The sequence below is a fragment of the Drosophila innubila genome, assembly GCF_004354385.1.
Source record: "Drosophila innubila isolate TH190305 chromosome 3R unlocalized genomic scaffold, UK_Dinn_1.0 2_E_3R, whole genome shotgun sequence".
NCBI classification, from domain to species: Eukaryota; Metazoa; Arthropoda; class Insecta; order Diptera; family Drosophilidae; genus Drosophila; species Drosophila innubila.
Window position 1 is genome coordinate 14,952,028 of NW_022995380.1, and position 13,468 is coordinate 14,965,495.

A 13,468-nucleotide genomic window follows, 5' to 3' on the forward strand; every position below is an offset into this window, starting at 1 on the left:
CTTCAAAAGCGAGTGCAAATGCAAAATGAATATGAATAAGACTGTGAATGCGCACAAGCAAAGGGCCAAGCGAAAAGGAAAATGAAATGAAATGGAATCTCCAGCCAAATGGCAAAGAATAACACAAATAAAAATAATAAAAAAAACAAAACAGAGCATATAAAAAATGAAAAGGCGAGATTATTATTTATGACTTTGTGGCTTTGAGAAAACTTTTAATGTTGAAAATTCCTGTTTCTTTTTCAACAATTGTCTACCCTGCAATTTACAATCTGGTTGGGTAAGGTAGCAAGTCTTATAATAATAGTTACCCTCATAATTTATAAACTTTTATATGACAAAGTGTAATGATTTTAATATTTATGTTATTTCATCCAAAACATTCAACTATTTCGTGGCGTTAGTAATTAGACATTGTTTTTGATGTCCCAAAATGGGATGAAAGTAACTAAAATTAATGTTTCCACTTTTTCTCTGTCTTCCCATTTTTTTTTATTGTTAATGCACCTAACATAGATACTTTAAATACAGCAAATTAAATTCCTTGTAAGCCTACAACAAGGCAAAAGGTAACTGTCCGATGGAGAGCCTTAAATACAAAATATAAAAAATTAAGTCATTGTATTTCTGACTCTGACCGACTTAGTAATTTGTGAGTTTCATTGATTTTATTCTCACTCTTGGACAGAACCAATTTCTTTATTTACGAGAGAATTGTATGAACGGACTGCATTTTTAATGCGCAGCCTTTTAAAATAATAATATTGATTCCGTATTAATACATTTTATTATTTGTTGAAAGAAAAATTTAAAAAAAAAATTCATGTTAATTAATAAATAAATTCTATTTAAATTAAAGGTAAAAACTTAAGTTATATAGATCAAGCTTTTGTGCTATGCATTTTTAATTATTTTGTTAACGACGCGTCATGTATCTATCTCCAATTGAGACATACTTTGCTCACACAAATGGCCTGTCCGCATTTCTGGTATTCATCCGCAGGTTGTTAACCGCACGAATTGTAAAGTAGTAGATTAACTCTATAACACTTAGGATGCTGGCACCAAGAAAGAGCCCCATTATGCCACCCAAGGATACAACAATATCCATTTTGTTGCGAAGCGACTGGCGGCGAAACTGATATGCAGGCCACATAGACATTGATATACGTATGGTGAGTTTCGTTGATCCGGGAACACTGAAAATGTCACCGAATTGCTAAAATACAAGATCAAACGTGATGCCTTTTTGCTTGTAACTCACTCGTGTTCTTCGTACGAATATATATTCTTCAAGTCGGCTTCCGTGCAGGAGGGCAAGCATTCGCAAGAAGACATAGTATGTTTATTCCTTTTCATCATTTGCAAATCCGAACTTATAAGTCCTAGCCGCTCCACACATAGATAGCCTTCGTAGTCACAGTCGGGAAAGCGTTGATCGTTGAAGGGATTATAGTGGTAGAGGGAACAGTTGCATCGATCCATTTGATGGATTCGGGTGCAGTCGGTGATACAGGCACTGTAGCTATACGCCTTAAATACGCTCCTTGGCGGCACCTCATTAGGAAAGTAGCAATCGCGAGCCTCTGGTGAAAAGTCTTTAATGTCTGGATCATTAACCAATGCCTCTGTGTAAAATTTAATGGTTTTTATCGTTCCTAAACCAGATAAGAAATTCACAGAGGGCAGCGATGGATTTGGCAAATCCTCCTCATTTAGTATGTCCACCCGTACTGACTGATTCACTACCAGTTTAAGCTCTGAGTTATCACTCCGGTCGATACTGGCCGGTAACCAATGCTCCGATTTACGATTATTGTTTTGCAGCGAGTTGAGCAGGAAACAACGACCGTACGGGGTCCACATCGGAAGGAAATACTGGCAACAATCAAATGATTTACCCGAGAAACTGCACTCATTGAATATATCAGAACAATTTAAGCCAAACTGATAAAAGAAGAGATTCTGATCATATTACCCCATTAAGCAAACAAGAAAACTCACCCATGACGATAACTGACGATAACCATTCAGTGGACATTTTGCACAGTCGTCACAAATATTTGTTGTATGGCAGTTTTCCGTCAATTTATTCATCGCATATCGCTCTGGGAATATTATAAATGCCAAATGATCGCGCACTTTTAAGTCAGTGGAATCCCTACCCAAGCTGAGAAGGGAAAGTATATGTTTTTTTAATATTATCGTAAACAACAAGTGTTGAACCAACCTATGCACATAATTCAAGAGTTTATTTCCCACATCAGAGGGAAGCTGACATACGCTGATACTTGGATATTGAATCGACGCAAATGGAGATGTACTCTCATAGACAACACTTACAGCACTTGTGGAAAAATCACGCTGATACTGGCTGATTAGAAGAGAGACACCCATGACCGATAAAATTATACAAATCAGCCAAAAGATGCGCTCAGTAAAGTGCAATCTATTATAAATCCCAATAAATATCTGTGGCATTCTCAAACCTATACTATACTTGCTTGTGGTTTGCAATATAAGAAAAGCCGACCAGGCTACAATTTGCGCAGTATTCCTTGGTATGGTCCACAATCATTTTAGCCATGTTCCGCCAAGACCGACCGTCGTTTCCATTCGCCATTTGCTGTTCCATATCTGGACAATGGTTTAATATGTCGATCAAAATTCAACTGTCTACTAAATTTTGCTCTTGGATTATGCCTGAATTATATACGAATAAATATAGTATCTGAGAGTAGAATTGTCAACACGATAAGGTCAAAGTGTAAATGTATTTGTAGCAGGCGCTGAATACAAAATGCTGTTAATTATATCAGTGTGCACACCTACAGTTGTGCAGGTTATTAATTTATGAGTCTGAACATGCGTTCATTTTCCAACTCTACGATAAAACTAAATTATATGAACAAACACAAAAAGGACGGAAATCTTAGTTCACACACATACATATATACACATATACATATATAATTATGTATGTTTACTATCTCAATCAAGTGAATATTTTGCCATTCAAACTTAAGTTAAACTTGCTAGACACTGGAATAATTAGAGTATTTTACTACCTATATAAAATCATCGTGCTAAAGTTAAGCTCTATAACTCTAAAATAGAAAGGATAAGGGAGTGATTTTAGCTAAAAAAACATTTAAATTATTAACAAGTGTTTTGTTAACACAAAAATGTGATGAAAGCAACACAAATGAATGCTTCGATTTTACGTTCTTCATTTGAAATTTCTATTAATACTATTAGGACAAAGCGACAGACCGCTGTCCAGTGGAGATATAGAAACAAGAATCTAGATACAAATGAAGTCATTGCAGCCGCTGACTCAGCAATTGCTGGGTTACATTGATTTTCTGCTCACACTTGAATTTACTTACAATCCTTAGCCGTATTCTTGCCTCGGGAGAACACTATGCCAAGTTTGCATTTTTAATGCGCATTGCAGTCACTCGACCACATATTGGCCGGAGACGTAAGTAAGCTGAATATATAGTCCATATATCAATATTATAATATAATTTCAAGACTATTACAATTTAAACAATTATTTTTATTATGACTGTGTCCTACCTTAACATTAATTTGAAAGTAAACAAAAACATTTAATTGTTTTATTAATTTATTAGCTTTAATTCGATGGATAATTTTATGGGTGACAAATTTGTGTAAATCTCTGACACTTCTTATCAGTGTGCGTAAGTATATTAAATATATTTATATATCGTTTCCATCTCGTTTAATTAAAATCGGCTTACTCAAGCTCGCCTCTTTACATTCCTATTTGACATTTGCAGAGTGTTTGCTGCACGAATCGTAAAGTAGTAGAAAAACTCAATAGCACTAAGGATACTAGCACCGAGAAAGAGACCTAGAATGCCACCAATAGTTACAACAATATCCAGTTTGGTGCGTAACGCAACCCGGCGAAGCTGATACTCGGGCCACATTGTCATCGATACAGTTATATTGGCGTCTTTTGCTCCGGGATATCTGAAAATAATAGAATCCTCCAGAAGATGTTATGGTAGTGTTATAGAGTTCAACTCACTCAACTTGCTCATTTGAATAGATGGCTTGGATATTGGATTCGGTGCAGGCAGGCAAGCATTCACACTTCGCAACCGGATGTCGGTACTTCATCATCCATGCAATGTTTGGTTTGACCACTCCATGTCGCTCCAGGCACAACAGGCCATCATAGTCGCAGTCGGGATAGCGCTCATCGTTGAAGGGGTTGAAGATGAAGAGAGAGCAATTGCATTTATCAAACTGAGCCAATCTGGTGCAGTCGCTGATGCAGGCGCTGAAACTGTATGCCTTGTGTACGCTCCATGAGGGCACCTCATCGGGAAAATAGCAATCCCGAGCTTCGGGCTTGATGTCAACGATTTCTGGATCATTTACCAATGCTTCTGTGTAAAATTTAAATATCTTGTGGATTCCCAATGTGGCACTCGTAGTGACAGCTGGCAACGACAATGTGGGTAAATCCTCCTCGTTGAACAAACTCAAGATCGCCGCTCTTTTTAGGTACATGTGGAACTCTGGTGGGTTATTTCGTTCCAAAGTTGTCGGCAACCAATGTTTCGATCCATGTTCGTTATTTTGCAGCGAGTTGAGCAAGAAGCAGGTCCCGGAAGGAGTCACCATTGGAAGGAAGTATTGACAGCAATCAAAAGATTTACCCGAGAGGCTACATTTATTAAAGATACCACTACAATTCAATCCTAGCTGTGAATAGAAAAGAAGTCTCATTTTAAGCCATCTTAAAGATATTATAATCTTTTTACCCGCAAGGCTAACTGTCGAAAATCTTTCTTTGGACATTTAGCACACTCCTCACAGCTTTCGTATGGCTTACATCTCTTCTGTATTGTGTTGGGAGAATATCGATCAGGGAACAATATGAAAACCATATGGGAATGAACGTCAAAGTTGTAATCCTCACCCATGCCTGTTCCCAAGCTGTATCCATAAGAAACAAACGTTCTTTGCTTGTCATTGAACAATAATCATTATCTAAGATTACAAAATACCTCTGAATATATTCCTCAAAGCCACCTCCAAAGTCATATTTTGGAGGAAGTTGACAAACGCTGATGGATGGAAACCTGATTGGCGCAAAAGATGATATACTCTCATAGATAACACTCACAGCTCTTGTGGAGAAATCTCGCTGATACTCGCTGATCAGATAGGAGACTCCAACGACAGACAAAATCACACACAATAGCCAAAAGATGCGTTCTGAAAAGTGCAATCTGTTCTGAAAGTGAATAACTATTCCCATATACACTCACTTGTGATTGGCTATGTAGGAAAATCCGACAAGGCTACAGTTTGAGCAGTATTCCTTTAAGTAGTCCACAAATCCCATGAACTTATCACGCCATGACCGACCGTTATTCCTATTCGTCAACGGCATTTCCAGGTCTGCTTAATTTTTGCTAATATTTCGATCGCAAGTCAACTGAATACTGAATTGAGCTACTGATTTGTGCAGGCATTATATATACATACAAAATATGCATTGGAAATAACTGTATTAATGACAGTCCCGTCTCCCTTTCTCTCACTCTGAACTGGCGGCTTAAATACAGGCGACATATTTGTCAACTTGCTATTCACAAAAATTTTATTCTATTTTATGGCTTGAGAGCTTAGAACGAAATTGTTTTTACAATTAGATTTCAACACCATATGTATATTTGATTCGATAAAAAAAACTTCTATAAATAATGTGTGTAAAAAGTATCTGTAATTTTTGGCACCTGTGTCAACTTTCAGTGCATTATTCATAAAGTTTCCAATGCCAACTCCTGCTCAATTGGGCTGGTTAGGCAGGTGAGCTGCTAGCACATGCAGTAAGCTATTGCTGGGGCAAACGAGTGAATAAGCGACCCATTCATACACTCAGAGAAATAACACCCACACAGAACGTGCTGGGACGCGTTGCAACGTGCAACGTGCAACGTAAAATGAACTCAACATGTTATTGGTGTTCAGAACTTGACGTTAAATTAGAATTAAGCAATTACGACTCATTTGCGCTGTGGAAAACACTTAAAAACAATTAGAGTGCTTATTGAAATTTCAAGTGCCGCCCATTTGACAACATGCGAGCTTCATGCAAAACTAATGGCGGCGTTTTAATTATTTATGCGGCCAGACATGCAGGAAAATTGTTTACGTAATCACGCTCCAACAATAATAATGCACGCATCGCATAGCTGTGCAGTTTTTAATACCCTGTAGTTCTAAAACTAACAAAAGTATATTTGTACTGACTGTATTTCAAGTGACGCAACGTATTTTACAAATGATGAACAAGTTTTGTGCAATCTTTTGTCAAATATATTTAATTTAAATAAAACAATTACTGTTAATTTCGCTATATAAATGTCATAGTCTATCATTCCGTCAACTAGTCTGACAATGAGTCCGTCAAGCAGTGCATCAGTTATTTAGCATTATTTTATGGAAATTTAAGCTTAGTGATTGTTAAAGTACCTGCAATTTTCAATAAAATTATTTAATTATTTACAAAGCCGGCTTTCGCACTTAAAAGTCCACAAGAAACTGAAGTGAAACATTTAAAATGGCAGCTAAGAATATTGTAATTAAATTTATGCAAGAACAATTAATAAAAATTTGTCACAGTTACAATTTGAATTTTTAAACAAATTAAAAGCCAAAGCTAAATATACGTTAAGAAAGTAACTAAACTGAGCTTCAGCTGTAAATTTAATTTTGCTCTCAAAAATCAGAATATCTCTTCACATTCTGAATATTACAACTTGAAACGAGGGTTAGTTTATTGTTGTTGTGGTCAGTTACGCTATCAGAGTTATGTCGAGAACCTCACTACACTTTCCGGTCTGCTGGAAGTTGATCACATATTTGCTTGTGTTTTTAGACTGATTTTATTTTTGTTTATTTGCATGGAGCATGGAGCTCACTCCGTGCGTGGGGCACCACACCAAAAATGTTGCAGGTGTATCGACAAAATGTCAAACGCAACGCTGCAATAGCAGCATTGACAACAGAAACAACAACAACAAACAAAAACAAACAGCAGCAACAAAGACAAACGACATGGCAATTTAAATACTAACATGTGTATGAATAGAGGTAGCTATGTTAGCTCTATCGGGCCAATAGGATTCGTGGGGGGTTACCGAGAGGAAGCTGTTGGCCCATGCAATTGCTGCTGTGATGTCGACACACAATTAACTTGAAAATACTTCAAGGCATGTTAGGTGTCAATTAGTTGGCATCCGCTAAGCGCCATGCATACGAAATTAACCAGCTGAAATGAATAAATATTATTTACATTTTACAGACCATTTAGTCACAAGAAACATTTACCGCTAAATCAGAAGAAGGAAATAAATTGACAATTATATAAGCTTAAACTTTAAAATGATGGTTAAAGTTTATAAGCATAAATACCAAACGTGGTTATTAGCTCGTGCCACATTCCATAACGAAAAAATTATTAAAAAACTTTTTGAACAAAAAATCCTTTAACTCATGACCATTTAAGCAAATGTTTGCTGAGTGTGTGCCCCCGAGTTGAACTCACATAATTTGCAAACATTTCATCCAGAGTAATAAATGAAATTCATTTTGGCCAGCGAAACTAACCAAAAAAGGGCAGCCGCAATAAACAAAATCGAAAATCAATAAAAATCAAAATGATATAGGTAAAACATGAATGACCAAATATAATAAATATACAGCCACAAACAACAAACGTGAGCCACAACAAAATGACAACCGCAAAACAAAAGCCAAAAAAAAAAAAGAAAACACAAAAATATATCAATGAAAAAAGAAAATAAACAACAAAAAATCGTGTTCAAGTGCCACGTTTTGTCGTCTAAACAACGGGGCGGAGGCGACACCGACAGTGGCAGCGGCTGCTGTCGTTAGCTAGGGCCATGCCCCATGCCCCTTGCCACATGCAACGCCCTCTCCCCACTCTCACTCCCACTCTTCACTCCCCAGCTATCAGTAGGCAGACCGGCATGCTTTTGCAAACAAAATGTTGCTGTTTTTGTTTGAACATGCGCTGACAATATTGCAACAATGTCGCTTAAAGTTTGAAGAGCAACAAACAAATGAAAAAAAAAAGAAAAAAAAAACTAAAACTTACTAACAACAACAACAAAAGCAGCAACAACTAGAAGCCAAAACCAAATAGCAAACAAAATCTATGATGAACATTTGTAGGGCCCGTTGTCAACAGCACGTAAACAATTGCCAGACCAAATGGGTTCTCCTAATGCCTGGTGACAGGGGAACTGGGTGACAAGGGGACTGGGTGACTGGGGGACAGGGGGGAGGGCAGATCGAACTGTTTTGCATGTCTGATGCTGCAACTGGAGGCTGGCTTAAAGCATTAAAGCGATCTAAGGCGGTTGCCGGTGAAAACAGAAAAAGACAAGAAACTGTGGAGGCAAGTAGATGCAATAAAAGGCCAATAACAATGCAATAATAATAACAATAACAACTGCAAACCAAAGGCAGACCACAATGCTGCTGCTGTGGCAACAACAGCGGCAACAGTTGTTAGCAATATCAGCGATAAAAGTTGTAACAATTATCATTTGAAAGTGCATTGTTACAGTTGTCAGTTGTGGCGCTCAAGTGGCTGCCACAGCCAGAAGCAGTGGCAACGGCAACGGCAACAGCAACTACCACAACGACAACTGCAGCTCGTGCCAGCAGCAACAACAATATTGTTGACGTCGGCAACGCTATGAAAATTAATATGCAGAAACTGCAGCAATTGCAATTTGTTGTTAGCGCTTGAAGAAACAATGAGGATGACGCCGTCGAAAGAAATATTTTACATATTGTCGCATAAATTTCCATGATTATCGCTGAAGAATATCAATTAGATGCGAGTAAGAGTGTGAGTATTTCTATGGTTTGTCCAAGTCATTGTTTAATGTGGAGCATGCTCGCACATTCGCGTAATGAGTTATAGAATTGTCATTCACAAGCGATTATATTGAATGAGTTATAACACGAGCTAACGATGCATTTCTAACTTGCGTTCCGAATAATTAATTAGACTTGGCACATTCGATACTCAACTGATAGATGATATATGCTCCAAATGCTTTTAAAGCCAACTCAATCAATCGTAGTCTCTACATAATTCATTTGCTAATATGAATGGCAGTATATCAATTTGATTTTGAAAAAATTCAATTTATGGAGATTTTTTGCAAAGTTGTTATATTTGTAAATTTAACAAAATTGTTAACATAAAAGTTATTAGCGTGGCATATGTATAATAATTATATCTATTGTTATTTACAACTATAGTGAATATTTAAATCAAAGTCAATAATTGTTGGGCTTAATGACAGTTAATTAACATGATTATAAAATCAATTTGGACTCATGTGTTCTGAAGAGTAACCAAAATGTGCTGGGAAAAGTAATTAAAGCAATTAGCTGGAATCCAAAACCAAAACCAACACCAAACCAAGCCCGAAACAGTTGCCTGATTTAATATTGCCAGCCACATAAATCTTTTCATTAAAGTTCAATTAATCAAAAGCTTCCTGTCATGCCGCATAAATCTCATAACGCACAGAATACAGCCACAGCTACGAGTGCGACTACGACTTGTATAGATACAAGGATGCAGTCAAGGACATACACACAGATATACAGAGAAGCCTTTTGAAGTTATTTGTCACCATTTTGGGGAGCACACAGCACACAGAACAAACAAGTGTGCAATGTGTTGCGTTTACAACGAATTTTGCCACGCCCACAGCTTAGACCAGAACAGTTGCCCTTAGGCAGGTAATAACAACCTCGGTCGACAAATATTTGCATTAGAGATGAGAGTGTGAGCAGCTCGTGAGTGCACAACTTCATCATAGTCCAATTGTTGAGAGACTTGTTGCCTAAAATAACTTTAATCACAATTGATTTGGTAAGGTAAGGAAGTGAGTTACATTCGATAGTCGTGACACGAAATACACGCATCTCTAATATGCACAATACTGCAGAGAGTCACAGGAGGTGCTGGTGCAGGAGCTGCAATGTCCGGAGCTGACCACCAAGTGCTTCCACTCTGATTACATTTCCAGTAATGCCAACAGACCCACTCCCAGGCCGAGGCCTATGTCCGGGTGGAGGTCCGTGGATCGTAGTCTGTGGTCGAGCAGGTGCATGGCATAGGCGTGTCTGTGGGCGGTGCTCTTTTTGTATTTCACCTCGACAATTAACAAGCAATAAAAGCAAGCACAATGCAGCGTTGATAAATGTTTTGTCGCTTAAGCAAAGTGCTCGGTATGTAATTAACAAAAATAGATTTTACAACGCCCAATTGAATTTACCTATGCTCAACTACATCGACGAGGTGCATGAAGCTAGAAGAGAGCGGTAACAGCGGAAGCTGCACGTCTTTCGCTTGAACTTTTGCCAAAAATAACATTGATTGCCTTGCACTTTGTAAACCAAATGCGGCAGTCAACACCTGAGCAACTTTTCGCTGCTTGTTCACACTTTATGAATGGAAACTGAACTGAGTCAGCCAAGGAGTCAAGACAGTGGAAGCTGTGTGGGTGGTCGCCAACACGAAATGCAAATTAAAAAGTCAAAGCCAAATGCAAGTGCAAAAAGTGTTACACAACTTACGAGCACATTCATTGACTGCAAATCGAAACGTGCGCCAGCAACGCCAACGCCAACGACAGCGCCGACTGCGGCGTCGACTGCGACGCCAACGCCATTGACAATTGCCAGCTGCTGAGTGCCTGACTGCCTGGCTGGCTGACTTGGCTGACAAGGTTATGGCTCAGAGCCGCGCAAATATTTGGCATGCCGAACCAAAAAAAAAATACCATTGCATTACGCATACGCACTGTTCGCCCAGGCAAAATTCAAACAAAGGAAATTACCGAGTGTGAAAAATAAATTGAAATATGCAGACCAAGCGGCTTACTTGTGACGAATCCCGTGCGCACAGTGGTCTTAAATAATCTTGGCATTAACAAATGAATAAAATTATTAAGAAAAAAAAATTAAATACAACTTTAATAAAAATTTGAATTTCAGAAGTATTATGCAAGAAACTTAAAGTTATCCGGGAAAATGGTATTTGCAAGCACTGTGCAGAAGTGGCGAAGCCACTTTGTTTACAGACAGCAAACAGTTTAAAATAATTGCCACTGGGTGGTGGCATGCCACACGCCCAGCTCAAGCGTACGATATCACCCCATAAATGTTGTGCTCCAGTGCGTCCCGATGCGAATCTTGAATGGCCATCGCTATTGCCGGCTAAATGTCACACGCATATAAGTGGAATTATGACAAGCATTTTAACGACTGCGACTGATACGAGTATGAGCGCTCTCAGAGCCCTCAGAGCCCTCAGCCCTCAGTGCTGAGCATAGCGATATGGCAACGCTGGCTGGCCGTAAAACCATAAAAAGGCGACGCGAAATTGAAAGCCAGGCAAGAGCAGAGCCTGAAACGCAATCGCGACAAACGCATGGCCGATGTACGTGAGATTGCGAGTCTGTTAATTGGCAAAAATTGGCCAAACTCCGCAATAGAGCGAGTCCCGGGGGTGACCGGGCAACCTCTCTGGCATATACATAAGTATTTATGCGATAATGCGTAAATTTTAATGAAAAACAACAACAACAACAGCAACAGGGATAAGAAAAAGGAAGGGGGAAAAGAATAATGGAAAAACATTTGCTTTTGCGGCTCGTCGTAAAGTATGCGGGAACTTGAGCAGCGACGTTGTCGGAGTGCGTACTCTGTGCAATCGCCTGAAAGTTGATTTAATGAAGATTTCACAAAATGGCGACATCCGCGTGAGTGTCAGTGTCAGTGTCAGTGTCAGAGAAATCTGCAAATTTATGTGGCGTGCACGTGTGGTGCCTGTGTATTCATGTGGTTGTATCTAAGCAATGGGAAATTGTTTCTTATATCACTTGCTCCAGCTTCTTGGCTCTAGCCAACTGTCGCTTGGCCTGATCCGCGGATCTTCTATCGATATACAACTACATTTTCTTTGGTGGCTTAAAGACAATGCTGCAAGCATACATGATGAACATTACATTTGATTTCGTTATCGATTAGTTATCGAGTACTTACTCGGAAGTAGGGCAAATTGGTGTGTCAGGAGTCAGAAGGTCAGCTTCAACTCACAGCTGCTGCAGGCAATTCAATTTCAATGAACTTGTTGTGGCAGTTGCAAGTGGCACGAAGATCCGTTGGCGGTTGCCTTGGATAATTGAGATGGTGTCGTCCCTGGGGCGGCATTAGAAACAGACAGAGCAATTTCATGCCGAGAGCATCAAAATCGCTGGTGCCAAAATAAAAGCCACCGGTTATTTTGGTTGCCTGCCGCATTAGATACGATGTGTCCAGCTCCAGGGCGCACACATCGATGGCCACGCCCATTTTAGCAGCGACTGGAAACACATTCATGTGCATATTTGTGCTTTGAACACGCGGCTCCTTCGAACCACTCACGATGAGTATCCTTGCATTAACTTGCAACGCTTTACGTGCTTCACTCTTACATAGGCCAAAGCCTTGCTAATAGTGCCAGAAAGGAGACTTGTGGAAGACTGCTTTATTCTCGGGTTCTCCGACTCGGACTCGGACTCGGACTCGCCTCTCATCTCATTTAATTCCTCGAACAACAACTCGCTCGAGTCATTGAAGAAGACCGTGCCATAGCATTCCTCTGGATATATATAGTTGCTGCAAGCAGACCTCAACCTGGATCCGGGCTCTGAATACATTTTTCAATATTCCTACTACTTACACGGAGCGACTGGAGTAGCCAAAAATGGCCAAATCATTTGCAGGCCGCTGCAGCAAATGGGCGTTGGCCAGAAATATGAGGTAGCTGATCACTTTGGCAAAGAGCTCAGTATCACGTCGCAGGTAGCCTTGATTGGCATCGTAATCAATGATAATACACAGCACGTCCTTATCAACAAGTGCTGCATAGACATGTTTGTTCTCGTTGAACTGATTGTGGGTATATGAAAACAACTTACCTGAATCATATCTATTATTGTATTTATTCAAAGCTTGTGGTTTATCTGATTCTCCTGCATATGCTCTGGAATCCATGGCCACATTATTAACTTGGTCCGGTTTGTAATCAATTTTTGTAGCTTTGTTTTATTACAACTTAGTTGACAGAGAGTGTCAGACATTAGACTAAGCAGTGTTGATAAACAATGCCTCTTGAGTGTGTACAAAACATTTATAGATACATTCAAATTATTTCCCAAGCTGCAGAGATCAGTAGCTCATCCATCAAGTCAGATTTCTAATGCTAGTATTTGCATATATTTAGTTCCCAACGTCTGTCTGCAGTGTCAAATCCAATGACCGCATAAAACACCTCATCTACATAACTGCAATATCACAATGAACAATGCATTGTTACAAC

At 39.1% G+C, this 13,468-nt stretch overlaps 3 protein-coding genes across 4 annotated transcripts; all 3 read right to left on the bottom strand.

Moving 5' to 3' along the window:
- Window positions 1-1,260: 1,260 nt before the first annotated feature.
- On the bottom strand, window positions 1,261-1,866 carry LOC117792666. The gene has a single exon (XM_034632882.1). The coding sequence runs from the start codon at window positions 1,864-1,866 to the stop codon at window positions 1,261-1,263; it is 606 nt and encodes a 201-aa protein (XP_034488773.1).
- Window positions 1,867-3,613: 1,747 nt separating this feature from the next.
- On the bottom strand, window positions 3,614-5,627 carry LOC117791301 (degenerin del-1). Of its 2 annotated transcripts, none has more exons than XM_034631011.1 (6): window positions 5,533-5,627; window positions 5,313-5,482; window positions 5,049-5,273; window positions 4,803-4,977; window positions 4,066-4,743; window positions 3,614-4,002 (listed from the first exon to the last, which is right to left on the bottom strand). In XM_034631011.1, exons 2-6 carry the CDS (start codon window positions 5,435-5,437, stop codon window positions 3,862-3,864), a joined length of 1,344 nt encoding a protein of 447 aa, XP_034486902.1. In that variant the 5' UTR covers window positions 5,438-5,482; window positions 5,533-5,627; the 3' UTR covers window positions 3,614-3,861. The 2 variants fall into 2 exon arrangements, with proteins under 2 accessions (XP_034486902.1, XP_034486900.1); XM_034631009.1 differs by having other exon boundaries at window positions 4,061-4,743.
- A 6,900-nt stretch (window positions 5,628-12,527) lies between these two features.
- On the bottom strand, window positions 12,528-13,143 carry LOC117792667. The gene is made up of 3 exons (XM_034632883.1): window positions 13,068-13,143; window positions 12,830-13,010; window positions 12,528-12,765 (listed from the first exon to the last, which is right to left on the bottom strand). Exons 1-3 carry the CDS (start codon window positions 13,141-13,143, stop codon window positions 12,528-12,530), a joined length of 495 nt encoding a protein of 164 aa, XP_034488774.1.
- Window positions 13,144-13,468: the final 325 nt, after the last annotated feature.

What these genes read in the sequence shown, in the direction of transcription:
- LOC117792666 (XM_034632882.1), bottom strand. Translation starts at nt 1,866, where the DNA reads ATGTGGACCCCGTACGGTCGTTGTTTCCTGCTCAACTCGCTGCAAAAC.
- LOC117791301 (XM_034631009.1), bottom strand. Translation starts at nt 5,437, where the DNA reads ATGCCGTTGACGAATAGGAATAACGGTCGGTCATGGCGTGATAAGTTC. An exon ending in TTTGAGGAATATATTCAGAG is followed by an intron (nt 4,978 to 5,048) that starts GTATTTTGTAAT and finishes TTATGGATACAG; the next exon opens with CTTGGGAACAGGCATGGGTG. An exon ending in TTCGACAGTTAGCCTTGCGG is followed by an intron (nt 4,744 to 4,802) that starts GTAAAAAGATTA and finishes TTCTATTCACAG; the next exon opens with CTAGGATTGAATTGTAGTGG.
- LOC117792667 (XM_034632883.1), bottom strand. Translation starts at nt 13,143, where the DNA reads ATGGATTCCAGAGCATATGCAGGAGAATCAGATAAACCACAAGCTTTG. An exon ending in CAATAATAGATATGATTCAG is followed by an intron (nt 13,011 to 13,067) that starts GTAAGTTGTTTT and finishes ATGTCTATGCAG; the next exon opens with CACTTGTTGATAAGGACGTG. An exon ending in GGCTACTCCAGTCGCTCCGT is followed by an intron (nt 12,766 to 12,829) that starts GTAAGTAGTAGG and finishes GTCTGCTTGCAG; the next exon opens with CAACTATATATATCCAGAGG.